The sequence below is a fragment of the Desmodus rotundus genome, chromosome 2 (genome assembly GCF_022682495.2).
Source record: "Desmodus rotundus isolate HL8 chromosome 2, HLdesRot8A.1, whole genome shotgun sequence".
Classification (NCBI taxonomy): Eukaryota; Metazoa; Chordata; class Mammalia; order Chiroptera; family Phyllostomidae; genus Desmodus; species Desmodus rotundus.
The window spans coordinates 103,190,400-103,208,965 of NC_071388.1; the positions used below are offsets into that span (position 1 = coordinate 103,190,400).

At 37.8% G+C, this 18,566-nt stretch overlaps 2 protein-coding genes and 1 long non-coding RNA gene across 18 annotated transcripts in view; 1 reads left to right on the top strand and 2 right to left on the bottom strand.

Moving 5' to 3' along the window:
• Positions 1-18,566, bottom strand: part of LRCH3 (leucine rich repeats and calponin homology domain containing 3) — a 144,221-nt gene that overhangs the window by 58,064 nt on the left and 67,591 nt on the right. For all 14 annotated transcript variants that reach the window (XM_045185982.3, XM_024578226.4, XM_045185986.3 and 11 more), the window contains exons 4-6: positions 16,344-16,449; positions 8,272-8,408; positions 6,675-6,784 (exon numbers count right to left, since the gene is read on the bottom strand). In XM_045185982.3, coding sequence (XP_045041917.2) covers positions 6,675-6,784; positions 8,272-8,408; positions 16,344-16,449 — 353 coding nt within the window. The remainder of the gene's footprint in view (positions 1-6,674; positions 6,785-8,271; positions 8,409-16,343; positions 16,450-18,566) is intronic.
• LOC139440696 (uncharacterized) overlaps positions 1-18,566 on the top strand; it is a 72,402-nt gene that overhangs the window by 7,740 nt on the left and 46,096 nt on the right. The window lies entirely within an intron of this gene.
• COX7A1 (cytochrome c oxidase subunit 7A1) lies at positions 1,881-2,193 on the bottom strand. The gene is given in 2 exon segments (XM_053918885.2): positions 1,881-1,948; positions 1,951-2,193. Coding segments are annotated over 2 exon segments (237 nt in total). The 5' UTR covers positions 2,141-2,193; the 3' UTR covers positions 1,881-1,901.

Sequence of the window (18,566 nt, forward strand, 5' to 3'; positions counted from 1 at the left end):
ATGCACTTTGCCTCCTCAGCAACCACAGAAGGAATTACGAGGCCTCAAAACACCCAGAACTGTCAAAAAACTGAGCTGTACAGAAGTCCAACAACCAAGATTTAAAGAAGCCACATTCATCCAGATGGGTAGGAGGGGCAGAGACAGGTGGAGAGGCATGGAAATGCACTGTGGCGTGAACAGGCGGCAGTGGTGAAATGGTCATTCCCACATTCACATACGGTGGATAAAAACTAGGAGGCATACCTCCGTAGTGAGATCACAGCCCCAGGCCAGACCACATAGCACAGGGTTCCAGTGCCAGGAAGATAAAATCCCCATAACTTCTGGCTGCAAAAACCAGTAGGAATTGAGGTGGTGGAAAAAACAGATGAAATTTCAGGTGACTGTGCTTAATGGGCCCGTGTGGACTTAGAATGTACACAGACCCACTTCCTTTGAAATTCAGCATCAGGGCAACAGTAGGAAGGGCACCAGTTGCATACATGACTGGAAACCAGGCAAGTGCAGGGCAAACCTCCAGAAGCCAGACAGCGGCATTATCCCCTCTCCAAGTCCCGCTCCCAACCCCCAAAACAGAGCCACAAATTGGTGAAGTGGGTAGCCCTGCACTGGAGATTATCTAAGGTTCTGCTCCATGAAGTGTACACGTGCCTTTTATACAATAGGCCATACTACTAAGACAAGGAGTCAAGGCAGCTCTACCTAATACACAGAAACAAACACAGGGAGGCTGCCAAGTTGAAGAGACAAAGAAATAAGCCACAAATGAAAGACTAGAACAAAAATGCAAGAAAGAGAACTAAATGAAATAGAGATAATGAACCTATCAGATGCAGATTTCAAAACACTGGTTGTAAAGATGCTTAAAGGACATATTGAGTATTGAAACAACATAAAAAAGGTTACACTAATTGAAATAAAGAAAAAATCTACAGGGAACCAACAGAGGAGGGGATGAAGCCAAGATTAAAAGCAACAATTTGGACACAAGGAAGAAATAATCATTCAACCAGAAGAGAAAGAAGAAAAAATACTTAAAAAGAAATGAGGATAGTGTACGGAGCCTTTGGGACATCTCCAAACATACCAACATCTAAATCATAGGAATGCCAGAAAGAAAAGAGAAGAGCAAGAAATGGAAAACGTATTAGAAAGAATAGTGAAAGAAAACATCCCTAATTTGGTGAAGGAAATAGACATACAAGTCCAAGCAGCACAGAGAGTCTGTAACAAATTGGACCTAAACAGGACCACACTAAGAAACACCATAATTAAAATGCCAAAGGTTAAAGATAAAGAGAGAATATTAAAACTAGCAAGAGAAAAGCAGACAATTACCTACAAAGGAGTTCCCATTAGACTATCAGCTGATTTCTCAAAAGAAACTTTACAGGCAAGAAGGGGTTGGAAATAAGATTTCAAAGTCACGATAGGCAAGGACCTATATCCAAGATTACTCTATTTAGGAAAGGTATTATTTAGAATGGAAGGGCAGATAAAGTGCTTCCCAGGCAAGGTAGATTTAAAGGAGTTCACCATTACCAAGCCCTTATTATATGAAATGTTAAAGGGACTTATCTAAGAAATAGAAGATCAAAAACTATAAACAGTAAAATGACAACAAACTCATAACTATCAACAACTGAACCTAAAAAACCAAAACAAACACTAAGTAAACAACTAGAACCAGAACAGAATCACGGAAATGGAGATTACATGGAGGGTTATCAGTTGGGAAGGGGAGAGGGAGAAATGGGGGGAAAGGTACAGGGATTAAGAAGCAGAATTGGTAGGTACAAAATGGACAGGGGGAAGTTAACAGCAGTATAGGAAATGGAGAAGCCAGCACATTTATTGATGTCTGTTCAAGTCCTTCAGGTCCTGAAGGCTTCTTGGTCTCACTTCTCATGGGGGAAGGAAGCCCAGCAAGACAATAGACTGTAGACGTGCCTCCAAGACACAGCACCATGGTCTGTTGGTACAGAATGTTGTCGGTTCCCCCACCCTTCAAGTACACTGGGAGTTCGCTGTCCACCTGCAAGAGTTTCTGTTTCTCAGCCACTCAGTTCTGCAAGCGGTTCTGGGCAGTTGACATGAAGGAGCCAATCAATGCTTGGGAAACATTCATGGTCCTCATTCTGCATCCTCCTCTTTGGCTGGAGTCACATCGTCTCGGCCCAAGGACATACAGCTTAGGTAAGAATCTTCTGTACGTATGTATTATTTTAGTTAACTACTCCTTTTGTATATGCTCTTTCCTTAAAATATATTTTATTGATTAAGCAACTACAGTTGTCCAAGTTTTTTCCCCTTTCCCACCCTCCACCCAGCACCCCCTAACACCTCAGGCAATCCCCAAACCACTGTTCATATGCAGTGGATAGTGGGTATCCATGGGTCACTCGCATAAGTTGTTTGGCTACTCCATTTCCTGTACTGTACTTTGCATCCCCACGGCACTTCTGTAACTACCTATTTGTACTTCTTAATCCCCTCACATCTTCACCCATTTCCCTCACATAAACACCACTAACCTGATAATCATCAAAAGGCTCTCCGTATCCTATGATTCTGTCTCTGTTCTTGTTTGCTTAATTTGTTTTTTAGATTCAATTGTTGACATTGCCATTTAATTGTTCATAGTTTTCATCTACTTTTTCTTAAATAAGTCCCTTTATATTTCATACAATAATGGTTTGGTGATGAACTCCTTTAGTTTTTCTTGTCTCAGGTGCATTTTATCTGCCCTGTAATTCTAAATGATATCTTTGCTGGGTAGAGCAATCTTGGCTGTAGGTCCTTGCTTTTCATGACTTTGAATATTTCCTGCCTATCCATTCTAGCATGCAAAGCTTCTTTTGAGAAATCAGCTAAAAGTCTTGTAGAACTCCCCTGCAGGTAACTAACTGCTTTTCTCTGTTGTTTTTAAGGTTCTCTCGTCATCTTTAACCTTTGGCATTTTAATTATGATGTGTCTTGAAGTGGGCCTCTTTGCATCCCTCTTGTTTGGGACTCTGCCTATCTTGAACTTGTATACCTATTTACTTCACCAAATTAGTGAAGGTTTCTTTCATTATTTTTTCAAATAGATTTCCAATTTCTTGCTCTCTCTTCTTCTTCTGTCACCCCTATGGTGCAAATGTGGGAATGTTTGACATTGTCCCAGAGGCTGCTTATACTACCCTCATTTTTTCAAATTCTTTTTTCTTCTTGTTGTTCTGTTTGGTTGTTTTTTGCTACCTTATCATTGATTTGATTCTACTGTTGTTTGCCTGTAAATTGTGCTTTATTTCAATTAAAGTATTCTTCATTTCTGACTAAATTTTTTTATGCTGCCGAGGTCCTCACCAAGTGCCTAGAGAATCCTTATAACCAGTGTTTTGAACTCTGCATCTGATAGTTTGCGTATCTCCATTTTGTTTAGCTCTTTTTCTGGAGTTTTGATTTCTTTCATCTGTGCCATGTTTCTGTGTCTCTTCCTTTTGGCAGCCTCCCTGTGTTTGTTTCTATGTATTAGGTAGAGCTGCTATGACCTTGTCTTGGTAGAGTGGCCTAATATGGTAGGTGTCCTGTGGTCCAGTGGCACAGCCTCCCATATCACTCAAGCTGGGTACTTGAGATGCGCCCTTTGTGTGGGCTGAGTACATCCTCCTCTTGTAGTTGAGCCTTGGTTGCTGTGGACAGGTCAATGGGAGGGACTTATCCAGGCCAGTCAGCTTCAAGAACTGGCTGTGAGCATTGACCACCAACCTCCACCCTTTATGGAGAATCAGCTGAGCAGGGGCAGGATGATGGTACTCTGATGTGGGCTGTAGCTGTCCACTGGGTACAAAGGTCAAGTTCAGCTCCCTGTGTTCTGCCCTGGGCCACCTTGCATGAGCTATAAGGCAACTTGACATGGCAACTACTTGAGCTGGGCTCCCAGGTGGAGCCAAGCTGTGAATCTAGGCTGGCTGCTGCTAGTACTGGGACTGAGGCCACTTAGCAAGAGTTAAGGGTGCTGGGAGCTCACTGAGACCTGCTGTTACTTATTTGATTAGGCCTTAGGAAAGTTATGAAGCATGAGCCAAGACCAGCCATTCACATGGAAAAGTCAAGGTTAACAATTTGGGTTGCCCCATAAGTTGGGTGGGACAGAGGTCAGGGCAAACAGTGTTAGCCAGGTTGATGGAGTCTCAGATATGGCACCTACCTGTTAGCTCTGTGGCTCTGTGGTGGTGGAGGGCTCAGAAAAGGGACAATGGCCTCTGCCAGCCTCTCTTTCCCCCAGCTCTTGTCTTGATACCAGACACTTGAGTTTCTCCTTGTACAGCACAGGTGCCATTCAAACTGCTACCTTGGTGCTGGAGCTCAGAGATAATGAGTCTGAATAAGTCTGTATGTGACTTGGTTAAGAGGAACTGCTTGGGACACAGAAGTTTCTTCCACTGACTCAATCCATGCTGGTTTTTGCAGCCAGAAGTTATGGGGACTTATCTTCCTGGCAGTGGAACCTTGGGCTGGGGTGCCTGGTGTGGGGCTGGGACTCCTGGCTCCTGAGATATCCCTCCCATATTTTCATACAGCACATGTGGATTTGGGACCAGCCCGTTCAGTGTCTTTGCCTCTCCTACCAGTCTGGATGGATTTTTTTTTTAAATTCTGTAGTTGCCAGACTTCCATTCAACTCCATTTGTGATGGCTCTGAATGATGGTTGTTCTACAGTTTAGTTTTAATTTTGATGTGGTCGTGCAGGGAGGTGAGCAATGTGTACTGATGTCACCATCTTGACCGGTAGTCCATTTTGTTGTGGTTTTAATGTATCCTTTTGTATTTGCATAAATACTAAAACCTATATTATTGTATGCTTACACAACCAGATTAGAGTGGGTATTTTAAATAGTCTTTATAGTGGGTAAGCAAATTCAATCTAATAGCTATACTAAAAAACTCAGAATGTCATCACCAAGTTGTTTCTGATAACTTTGAAGCAGAGGAAAGCTGGGAGGCAATTAACATTTATGCAACCAAACTGACTGTTCACTCAGTCAGTAAATATTGTTGATTATCCCCTGTGTGTGCCAAACATTTAGCTGTGCTAGGGATGAGTAAGAAAGGCATGGTCTGTGGCAAAGCACAGAAATCAAACCCCTTTGGAGAAATACCCAACATACTTGAGATTTTTAAATAGTTTGCTATTTCCTCTTTATACCATAAATATTTAAATATTTAATTCTAATAATTTCTGATTAAATAAACTTTTAGGGAAGTTTAAACTTAGAGGGAAATAAAGGCATATTTCCCTTTAGTGCAAATGATACACCTTAGTAAACGTTAGCATTTTCTTTTTTTAAAAGATTTTATTTATTTATTTTTAGAGAGGGGGAAGGGAAGGGGAAAGAGAGGGAGAGAAACATCAATGTGTGGTTGCTTCTCACGCATGACCCCACCACCGGGGACCTAGCCCACAGCCCAGGCTTGTGCCTACACTGGGAATAGAACCACTGACCCTTCGGTTTGCAGGCTGGCACTCTATCCACTGAGCCACACCAGCCATGGCAGCATTTTCCTAATGAACATGAATTATTAAACTGTGCTAAAATGTAGTAATAACTTAAAATATGGAAGGTCCTTTGAAAATATTCCAAATGGTGCCAAATTGCTGGTTTTCAAATATCTTATTAAAATTATCATAGAGATAAAAAAGAACACAACAGACACAGCTTTTAAAACATGACGAGACATTATTAATACCTTTAAAGGCTCCTCAACCCCCTTTACACTGAATCTTCCGTCCTCTCAAAGTTAACCACTAACTTGAATTTTTCATTTAATACATATCTGCTGTTTACAGTTTTATTTTTTTCCCTCAGATTACTTTTTATATTTTTAATATGTCTGCTAAATTCTACTAAAACATAAATTTGTTAAGATGATAGGAAGCAAGCTCATTAGGACTGTGCTTTTATGGAAAATGTGACAGGATGTAAGGGAAGGTCATAGAGGTTCCCTTTTGAGTAAGGTCTGTGAACATTATTTCACCTTCACTGAGACATCAATTTTGCCTGTTTAAAGCCTTTTGAATTTAATTCCTGCTATTTAAGATTGTTCCAGATGGTTGGGAATGCCAAGTAGATAACCTTGTAAGTCAGGTGTTATAGAGCAGAGGAATTCACAGCCAAAAAGATCCCCAAGTGACATCAAGAGTCATCAAATCTAACCTGTTCACTCCCTATGGGAAAAATGAAGCAAAGTTTCCTAGTTAACAGCACAGCCAAGGTCAGCATCCAAGTCAGTCAGACCATTGGCTTTCAACTGCAGAACTCCCCAGGGGATATTTGGCAATTTCTGGAGATTTTAATATTTTTGTTTGTCTTACTGGGAGTGAAATAGGAGGCAGGGATGCTGCTTAATATTTTCCATGTACACGGCAACTCCTCACAACAAAGAATTATCAGGTTCAAAATAACAAGCAGGGTCGAGGTTGAGAAACCCTGATTAGAATTATACTTTGCCACAGCTAAGTCATCAACATTTTACTTAATACGAGCATTCTGAGAAAAATAGTGTTAAAACAGGTTATTTCCCTTTAGTAAAATCTTCAGGCAGATTTAAGGGTCTAATGCATTTGATTTCTTATGAGATGGAATATGATAAACAAACAAACAAACCAACGACAGAACATACTCACCAGGAGCCAAAACCCAAGGGTCTCCTATCATAATCTGGCAGATCTGGAGCAATCTTACAAGCCTGTATGTTCAGGTACTTAAATATGTGGATTTTGCCTTTTATACATATCTAAAGAAAGTAACACACATGCAATCAAATTATTACTCATCTGAAATGTGTCCCTTTTTAATCTCAATCAGCTTTTTACTTAATATATATTGGAAATAGAAGGCATTTATATTAAGTACATATAGTAATATTCAAAATCTAACACTCATTTTAACAAATATATTATTTGTTATTTAAGGTATTTAAGTGATATAAATATAAGTTTTATTTTGTTGACACTAAGTTTCAGTAACATATAAAATAATTTATGATTACAAAGAGAACATCAAGTAAACTTATCACACTGGTTAATTAGGCACAGCCAGGAATTTAAAGTACTGCTCCCTGAGGGAGGGAGGGGGTGGGCAGGATGGAGTGGAGTGTGGGGGGGAAATGGGACAACTGTAATAGCATAATCAATAAATATATTAAAAAAAAATAAAGTACTGCTCCCACATGGATTATATTAGCAACATTTTTTTTTAATTTTATTTCATTTATTTATGTATTTATTTATGTTTTCATCATTTTAATTCCACTTTCCCCACCCCACCCTATATTAGCAACTTTTGCTTTTAGGAATTCAACAATCATGTAAAATTACGTTTTCAATCCTACTTTCTTCTGCCAGAAAGAAAAGTAGGAAATGTTTAAATGTTAAAGCTATAGATATTTTTGTTGCTACATATTGACTTATGTCCCAGAAGTCAAAACATAAATACTTAAGGATTATGAGAACTTTCCATAGTGATGAGATTTACTCATAAAGTTATAACTGCCATACAGAGGTTTGTGCCATCAATTGATTTCTGAAGAGCAAAAAAGCTATAGCCTGGAACTATATTTTAGATTATACAATATCTAGAATCTATATTTAACACTACCTTATAAATACTTATGAAATAGATTTATTTCAGTTACTGCTAAACAAATGACCAAACTAAATAAAATAGGAACTTGAGATTTTAGAAAATGAGAAGGTACAAAAATAATGGTTGGAAGAAATGTACCAACAATTTTTAGTTTTGAAAGCTAAGTATTTTTATTTGTCTCTAGCAATTACATTGTCTACAATCAAGTTTTACCAGAAAAAAATGCACTCATTTAGAAAATACCTCAAAGGGTTTTTCCCAGGAGTGAAAAGTGAGATAGGTTGCAGGCTCCTGGCAGTCAGATCTCAGTTTTAATGGGTCTTGGTTCTGTTCCTCGAGGACATTCAAACATTTATTCAAGCATTTTAAGGATAGAGGAGATATAGGCAGATAGAAAAAACTTCGAGGAAGAATCCTATAATTTTTTTTAAAAGTCAATTTCATGAAAGCAAAAAGTACTTCTGGAAACAGTATCTTCCACTGTTTGGTCAAGGCTTCTAATGAATGCCTAAGTGTGTGAATTTATTATAAAAAAACTTAATTTCCAACAAAAAGATAAATGTATGTAACTTAAATTTAAAGTTTCATCCTTTGCCAAAAAAGTTCTTAACATACTTCAGATCAATGACGGTTTACCTGTGCAGGAGGAGACTGTAATGGATTGTTATCTAGAGCAATCATCTGTAGGTGTCTTAGGTTCCGGTAACAAACAGGGATTGTTGTAATTTTATTGCAGGAGAAGTCTAAACGTATTAAAGGCAATTCTGCCAGCTCTGCAAAGAGATAAAGTGGAAATCAACAATATTTCAAAACTAGACAATTTTAACAGAAGCTTCTAGTCAGTGGATTTAACCTAAGTATTTACTTGCACTCTTTCTTAGTAATTAACTGATATAGCAAGGAAGTATAAAATGAAATTTAGATGCTTACAGACAGGAAATCTAATGAAAAGCAAGCTGTTTCACTCCTCACAGCTAGAGTCCTATCTGTCTCCAATCACCACAGAAGTCAAGAAATTATTTCCTAGTGCAATTGAATTGAAAGGCTCTGAACTCAGGGACCCCAGGCAAAATGGAAAGTTAGGATGAGTTGCTAGTTAAAATGGAAAATTTAAGTGAAAGTCTACGCACATAATGGCAAGACCTAGTACTTTCCTACCCAACCCCATCCCCACCCAAGCTCTTGAATGACGGAAATTAGGAATATACACAACAAGGTAGAAAAAATAAGTCATTCTCTGGAGAATCTATACAGTCCAATATAAAAGACCTTCAGATACTGATATGGAGTCCCCCTCCCCCCCAAAATAGCCACCTTACTACTTTATTACAATTATACAATTTCTACCCAGTATGCTTGAAACTTCTAACTGGCCCTATACTGACAGTTTATGATCCACGGACATTTAGAAAAGCCTCCAACATGTAAGATGGAAGTCAAAACACAGAAACCAATTGAAAAGAGGAACTCAGAAGAAATAGGTAATATATAGGAAACAGAAGAAGAGTTTGAAAAACTGTAACTAACAACCCTAATTTCAGAGAGATAATACTGAGTTACTAAAACAAGAAAGGTTAAAAAAGTCACAGAATGATAAACATTAGTGGAAATGAAAAATATGATGGCAGAAATTAAAAATTCAGGTGAATGGTTAGACTGTATACCACTTGGTAAAAGAAAATGACAAATAAACAAAAAAAGATAATAAAAATCATAGGATCAATTAAAGTGTTAAAACTTCCAACTCATAAAAAATCTAGAAAGAGAGAACAAAGAAAAAAGAAGACAGGAAATCATCAAAAAAAAATATGTATGTGAGGAAAAGTGGCCCACAGAGATGCGGAGGCGGCAGTCAGTGGCCAGGCTGTGGGGCCCAAGTGGTTACAGCGACTGCTCGGCTGTTGGGCTACAGTTATGGAGGATCCTGTCCAAGATCGGGTGGCTTCAACAGCCACCTCTAGAACCGCGAAATCTAAGGCAGAAAGAACACTTGACCTGCAGGCTTCCTGAAGAGTAGTAGAAGGCTGGAACTTTGCCCCAGGAAAATATTACCAAGTTTGCCAAGAAGTAAATGATGCTAATACAGAAAGCTAAATTAAAATGTACAGTATTGGATAAAGAAATTGAACTCAAATCAAAACCTGTTGCTGGAGGAACTGACAATATTACTAAGTACACTGCAAAAGAAAGATCCATGGAAACTACTATATACTGCACATTTTTTTTCTTCATTCTCTAGGAAGAAAACATGTGTGACTTATAACATTAAATAAAATCACTTCAGATTTCAGTGACACAATTCAGCAGCAAAGGCACGAGACCTTTTTGGCAGGATGCCTCCCATACCCCCTCTATCATTAAAATGCTTGCCTCGAGGAACAGAACCAAAACCCATTCAAACTGAGATCTGACTACCAGGAGCCTGCAACCTATCTCACTTTTCACTCCTGGAAAAAACCCTTCAAGGAATTTTATTAATTTCCTTATAACTAGGAAGTTTAACATGACTATGTATGATCATATGAAAGGTATTTACTATGCAATTTCAGGTGTATGGGAGAAAGGAAATTTTCTGGAAAATGAAACATCAAACATGGGGAGGTTTTAAATTGGGTGAAAGAAGTCAACTGGAAAATGCATATATAATTCCATTTATCTGACATTTTAGAAGCTATAAATATGAAGAACAGATCAACAGTTGCCAGAGGTAAGACATAAAGGGTGGGTATAATTCTAAAGGGAGGCTGTTTTTTTTTGAAATGATGGAATACCTAGGTATCCTGATTGTAGTGGTTGCATAAAAAATGAGTTAAAATTCACAGACCTGCATTCTTCCCACTCAAGAAATCAATTTTACTGTATGATAATTTTAAAAACAAAAAAGTACTTAAAAAAGAGAAATGTAAGACAATTTTCCAGAATGAAGAATGTGAATATCTGGTTGGAAAGAGACCCGCCAAGTATCTAGTATATTGAATTAAAACAACTCATACTGTCCTGACCACACGTTGCTCAGCTGGTTGAGTGCTGTCTAGCAAAGCAAAAGGTTGCCGGTTCAATTCCTGGTAAGGGAACATGCCTTAATTGTGGGCCTGGTGCCCCACTGGGGTGCCTGTGAGAGGCAACCAATCTGTTTCCCTCACACATCAATGTTTCTCTCCCTCTCTTTCTCCCTCCCTTCCTCTGTCCCTAAAAATAAATAAATAAAATCTTTAAAAAAAACCCAACCCAACAACTCATGCCATGAGTGGTATGGCTCAGTGAGTTGGGCATTGACCCGAAAGGCAAAACGTCACTGGCTTGATTCCTAGTCAGAGCACATGCCTGGGTTGCAGGCTAGGTCCCTTGTTGGAGGCATGGAAGAGGCAATCAATTGATATTTCTCTCACACATTGACATTTCTCTCCCTCTCCTTCCCCCTTTCTGCCCCTCTCTCTAATAAAACAAAACAAAACAAAACAAACCCCAAAAGCACATCACCATAAATTTCAGAGCAGTAAGAAAAAAGGGAAGATCTTAAAATCTTCTGGAAGAAACAAATGGGTCACAAAAAATGGACTGGAATTATGAATAGCATCAAATTTTCTTTTCATTTTTCTTGAAAAATTGAACAAATGATTTTTATCTGTTACAGTTCCATGGTAGAAAAACTAGAGCAGGCAGGGCCTTGTGACCCTCCTCAACGCTCACCAAGGGGGGGAGTGATAGAGGTGGCACATATACAATCATAGTTAATTGGCAGAAGAAAACCACAACAGATTCCTGAGGAATAGCATCAAATTTTCAATCGTTATTTTTAACAATAAAAGCTAAAAGTTAGAGAGCTTCTGGCCAAGATGGAGGCATAGGTAGACACACTGTGCCTCCTCGCACAACCAAAAGAAGGACAACAACAATTTAAAAACAAAAACCAACCAGAACTGACAGAAAATCAAACTGTATGGAAGTCCAACAATCAAGGAGATAAAGAAGGAACATTCATCCAGACCGGTAGGAGGGGCGGAGACAGGCAGCCGGGGTGGAGAGGACTCACGGCAAGGCAGCAGCTGGCGAACCCAGCGAGATGGCGGATTGTGGAATGGGGCAGGCCAGGCTGCCAATGTCAGACCCCATAAGGTGGTAGCTGGTAGACCCTGCAGCCCCACATTCGTGCATAGATAAACCAGGAGGAACGGCAGGGGAGCGAAGCAGACCACGCAACCCAGGGCTCCAGAGCGGGGAAAGAAAGCCTCAAACTTCTGATTGAAAACACCTGTGGGGGTTGAGGCGGCAGCAGGAGACACTCCCAGTCTCACAGGAGAGTTCACTAGAGAGACCCACAGGGGCCTAGAGTGTGCACAAGCCCACCCACTTGGGAATCAGCACTAGAGGGGGCCAATTTGATTGTGGGTAGCAAAGGGAGTGACTGAAAACCCGCAGAGAGTGGAGCAGGTGCCATTGCTCCCTCTTGACCCCTCCCCCACATACAGAGTCACAGCCCATTGACCAGCTTTACCCCGCCCTGGGAACACCTAAGGCTCTGCCCCTTTACATAACAGGCACTCCAAGACAAAAAAAAATGGCCCAAATGAAAGAACAGATCAAAGTTCCAGAAAAAATACAACTAAGTGACGAAGAGATAGCCAACCTATCAGATGCACAGTTCAAAACACCAGTAGTCAGGAAGCTCACAGAATTGGTTGAATTTGGTCGCAAATTAGATGAAAAAATGAAGGCTATGCTAAAAGAAACAAAGGAAAATGTACAGGGAACCAATAGTGATGGGAAGGAAACTGGGACTCAAATCAATGGTGTGGACCAGAAGGAAGAAAGAAACATTCAACCAGAAAAGAATGAAGAAACAAGAATTCGGAAAAATGAGGAGAGGCTTAGGAACCTCCAGGACATCTTGAAACGTTCCAACATCCAAATTATAGGGGTGCCAGAAGGAGAAGAGGAAGAACAAAAAATTGAAAACTTATTTGAACAAATAATGGAGAACTTCCCTAATCTGACAAAAGAAATAGACTTCCAGGAAGTCCAGGAAGCCCAGAGAGTCCCAAACAAGCTGGACCCAAGGAGGAACACACCAAGGCACATCATAATTACATTCTCCAAGATGAAACAGAAGGAGAGAATCTTAGAAGCAGCAAGAGAAAAGGAGACAGTTACCTACAAAGGACTTCCCATAAGACTGTCAGCTGATTTCTTCAAAGAGACCTTACAGGCAAGAAGGGGCTGGCAAGAAGTATTCCAAGTCATGAAAGGCAAGGACCTACATCCAAGATCACTCTATCCAGCAAAACCACCATTTAGAATGGAAGGGCAGATAAATGCTTCTCAGATAAGGTCAAGTTAAAGGACTTCATCATCAAGCCCTTATTATATGAAATGTTAAAGGGACTTATCTAAGAAAAAGAAGATAAAAAATAGGAACAGTAAAATGACAGCAAACTCAGTTATTAACAACCACACCTAAAACAAAAACAAGAGCAAACTAGGCAAGCAACTAGAACAGGAACAGAACCACAGAAATGGAGATCACATGGAGGGTTATCAACAGGGGAGTGGGAGGGGGAGAGAGGGGGAAAGTAGCATAAATGATAGGTGGAAAATAGACAGGGGGAGGGTAAGAATAGTATAGGAAATGTAGAAGCCAAAGAACTTATAAGTATGACCCATGGACATGAACTACAGCGGGGAATGTGGGAGGGAGGGGGTGGGCAGGATAGAGTGGATGAAGCAGGGAAATGGGACAACTGTAATAGCGTAATCAATAAATATATTTAGAAAAAAAAGCTAAAAGTGAAAAAAGACCTGAAAATCCTGAGAGAATATAATTTTCAAGCTAGAATATATAATAAAATTATTCAAGAGTGAGCACAGAATAAAGATATTTCAAGTGAAGTATCAAAAAAATGTTTTCCTACTAGAAACTACTAGAAGATGCTCTCCAGCAAAATGAGGGAGTAAAATAAGAAAGGAATTATTTGTCAATTATACCTCAATAAAGCTTAAATTTTTTTAAAAAGTAAGCTAGAGAAAGACATGGAGTCCAGGAATAAGAGTATTCAATATTGAACAAAGAAAGTTGGGCAACAATAACAGTACAAGTAACCCAGACTGGAAGAGAAGGAAGAAAGGATCAATGAGGGAGGTATGCAGGGAATATAAAAATGATAGGTAATCTGATTAGTTTTACTAATGAGTCTGCTTGGAGAAAAAAGGAAAAATTAACCATAGGTACTTTAAAAAGCCAAGCAAATTAAAAGAAACAGACTCCAGAAAAATTATTATTAACTCCATTAAAACAAAATAAAAACAAGATATACAGGGAACAAAGTGAAATCAGAGTACATTAATTGGCAGGGAATGATATTTGTATAGTTATAATAATATAAAGAATGAATAACAATTTAATCAAAAGTTGTAATAAAATTACACTGGGAAGATGCAAAGAGGGAAGTAGAGGTGTGATGGTGATAATGTAAGGAAGTTTAATCCTCATCTACTATTAAAGAAAACTGGCAATAAAGTGTCAAAAAGTTGATAAATTCAGCAATAATGATGTGAAAGCATCACTGTTCATTAGAAATATGTCAACAAATACCAGAAGAAAGCGTCAAAGGAATTGAAAGTAGATGCTTCTGGCCAATGAAATTGGGGAGGGGGATAGGTGAGGTGGAGGAAATGCTATTATTTAATTTAAGCTTTTTAATACTACCTGCTTTGTGGATGATATATTATTTGATAAACATTATAATTAATTTAAAATCAAATGGCCATATTACAAAGGATGAAATATTTTATCTACTGCATTATAATGTTCAATTAATTAACATGAACTTCCACTCTAACTTGTGCAGCTGTTGGAATAAAGCTTTCCTGCTAGCTCAGTTTAACTGAATATTCTGAGATTACAAGATAAACTGATTTTAAAAAACCATCTGAGCCCTGGCTGGGTAGGTCAGTTATGGCATCATCTCAATATCCCAAGGTTGCATGTTCAATCACTGATCAGGACACATAAAAGAGGCAACTAATGAATGCATAAGTAAGTAGAACAACAAATCAATGTGTCTGCCTACCCTCCCACTCACCCCTTCCTCCTTCTCTCTCTCTCAAATTAACTTTTTAAAAAAACATTTAAAACTATTGGGTAATTTCACAATTTTCTTGGTAATACACATTCAAAATATGATATAGGAACGTACTAGATGACAAAACTATTAGACTGCAGTGCCCTCCAAAACCCCAAATTTTCATTTTCACCAAAACCCCAATGTTTCATTTACTTGATTTTACATCAAGTTAGTATTATCACATTAGTAAGACTAAAGATCAGCCACATTAGGTGGGTCCTGAGAAGAAGGGCAATCCTAAATAAAAATCTGGGGTTATAAGACCCTGTGTTATGATTTTAGTCAGTTCCATTGAGGCCTTTATTCACATTCCTGAGGTGACAGAAGGCAGAAAGAAGAACAACTAATGCAGGCTCTGAAGATACACGGCGCAGGGTAACTGAACAAGCCTAGCTGAGAGGAAAGACACGCAGGATTTAGGGTAGTGTGGTTGCAGTAAGTGTATTAACGTGGACTGGAAAAGTCACTTTCTGAGATCTTACTTGGGATCCAAAATGATAAAGCTACACTAGTAAGTTAGAACTAAATATCATACTACTGTATGATATTTAGTATCATACAGTAGTATGATAAATAAATATCATACTACTGTATGATATTTAATATCCAGTAAATATCATACTGAATCAAACTGGTATCAATATTTGGATTCAACAATAAAATAAAAGCATCATGATATTTATTATACAATAGAAGTCATGTTTTGTCAAAGAACCTAGAGAATCAATGTCATAAAAATACCTTTCAAATATTCCTCGCCTTTCTGATATACATTCTGAAATATCTGCAGATGAATTTCTGTAAGTCGTTTCAAATTAATCTAGAGGACAGGGTAAGGGGGAGCGGATGGGAGTGTGGATGAAGCAGGAGTTGCCATGAGCTGACGACTGCTGTAGCTGGGGGTGCAGTGCTCTCACTTACTTATGAGAAATTTTCTATAATAAAATTAAAGAAATATCTGATCTAATAAAAGAATGGTTCTTCTTATTTTCACTTTCTTTTATAGCTTTTTCTTTCATAAATTTGTATTTTTAAAAGATTGCTAATTATACTTAATTACCTTGTTTAATCATGTTTATCATTCAAATAACAGAGCTTAGAGCCCAAGATAACCAGTCTCCTACTATAGTCTCTTACTCTGTTCATCACCAATAAATGGTCATTTAGCTTCTATTTGAATATTTTCGGTGAAGAATAAAGTTATCAGGTTCAAATCAAGTCCACTTTTAAGTCAGAGCTAACTGTAGGAATGTTTTTCATTATATGAAATTATCCCCTTATCAAAAATATGTTGTATGTCTCCCAAGTAGTTATGCTTACTAAAACCTCCGGAGACCCTACCCTGAATTATCTATTATAGCAGTTGACAGGGCTTAAAAATACAATCAGTAGTCATTAGTTATTGGAACCTTTCACTGAAGAGTCTAACTTTTAAAATTCACAACGGAAGAGATAATATTAAATAGACCATTAAATTTCAAACATTGGCTGTAACTCTATACATTTTTGTCTTCTGCCTGTAAGTCTGAGAGATATTTAAAATAAAAAGTCAAACAATAATAAAACAATTATTTCCCAATTTCTTACCTTCAGGCAAATGTACTAAGTGATTTCTTCTTACATTAAGGTCTCTTAAGGCCTCCAAATGACCAATTTGGGAAGGTATTGTTTGAATTTCATTGCAGCTTACATCCTATTTCAAAAAGATACAAAGTAAAGAATTCTTCTAAAATTCCAAACTAGCATGCTTTAAACTATCTATAAAATGAAGTTGGAACAAGATGATTATTGATAAACTGAATACTTGCAGTCCCTACTAGTTGTAAAAACATTATGACTGTGCCCAAGAATAATTCCATAGTTTGTAGTAGCATTTAATTATGAAAATGTACAGACTTTTAACTAATTCTATACATTTCATATATATCTACATTAATTTTATGAGAATTAAAATTAAATGACTTAAGATATATAGAATGCACAGAATATCAGATCAAATAAAAATGTTGATGAAAAGAAAAATAGGAAAAATATAAAAACATCTATTTAGGACAATATTTTTACTTTATATTGTTCCAAAGAAACTAGAAGAAAAAATAATAAAAGTTGTTATAAAATTATTTAAAAGAATATCCCATTTTCAAAATACCAATTAAACTATTCAAAAATATAATATAAAAATGCATTGAAGGTAACTCAAATCATTCCTTATCAAACTGAAAGTGAGGAAAAAATAATAAAGTACACATAACTCAAAAAGATGTGGAAAAAACAGACACTGTCTTATTAGCATCTGCTCTAATTCCAAGACACATCAGATAGGCGTTCTGGTATCTTGGTAACAGCCTGACTCTGATTCCACTAGTTCTGGAAAGAGACTGACTTTAGGCTCCAACCCCGATATATCCAGGATTACATAATTCTGAGACCAGCCACAATGATTTGTAAACCTATGTGCAGCAGCAGGAAGCTGTCTAGTTATTAAAAGTGGCAAGATGTCATATTAACACTTAAAATTCCTCCAATATAGAAGTAAAAAGAAAATATTAATAGTCTTACTATTAGAGAAGATAATTTATCAAAAAATTCAATAAGCTTTAAACACTGTTTTTAAATTTTCCCAAAATATTTTTAGAGAAAATAATCCTATTTTTATTTTTTCTCCCAATAACTAAAAGTAGAATCTACAGCTAGACTACTTAGTCCAATGCTCTAGGGATCAAAGTTAAAAGAGCTCTTGTAAAAGAAATTTAAAGGGTAGGAAATTCACTGCTGGTGGGAATGTAAACTGGTATAGCTGCCATGAAAAACAGCATGCTGGTCCCTCAGAAAACTAAGAATAGATTCACCATACGACCCAGCAATCCCTCTCCTGGGTATCTACGTGAAAAACTCAAAAACATGTATTTGTGAAGATACATGCACCCCTGTGTTCACTGCAGCATTGTTCAAGGTGACCAAGAAGAAATGGAGACCAAGTGTCCTTGGATAGATGATTGGATAACAAAATACGGTACAAATACCGTATGATCTCACCTTTAACTGGAACATAATCAACAGAAGAAAAAAGCAAACAAAATATAACCAGAGACATTGACGTTAAGAACAATCTAACAATAGCCAGAGGGGAGGGGGGAAGGGACAGTGGGGAGAGGGATTTACAGGAACTAATATAAAGGACACAGGGACAAAACCAAGGGGAAGGGTGGAAGCAGGGAAGGGAGATGGGTTTGGCTGGGGTGGGGAGAAAATGCAGACAACTGTAATTGAACAACAATAAAATAATTTTAAAAAAATACGGTACATACCTACAATGGAATACTACTACCAAGCCATGAGAAGAGATGAAATACTGCCATTTGCAGCAAAATGGATGGACCTTAATTATATTATGCTAAGTAAAATTAGTCAGAAAAAGCTAAGAACCATATGATTTCACTCATATGTGTGGTATAAAACAAACTCACGGACACAGACAGACAACTGTACGGTGGTTAACAGAGGGAAAAGGGTAAAGGGGAACAAATATATGGTGACAGAAGATTATTTGACTTTGGGTGGTGGGCACACACAATGCAATATACAGGTAATGTATCACAGAAATGTGCACTTGAAACCTACATGACCCAATTAATCAATGTCACCCTACTAAATTAAACAAAAAAGAAACAAGAGGAAAAATCCCAAGTAAACAACCTAACATTAAATCTTAAAGCACTAGAAAAAGAAGAACAAAAGCAACCCAAAGCCAGTAGAAGAAAGGATATAATAAAAATTAAAGCGAAACTGAATGAAATGGAGAACAAAAAT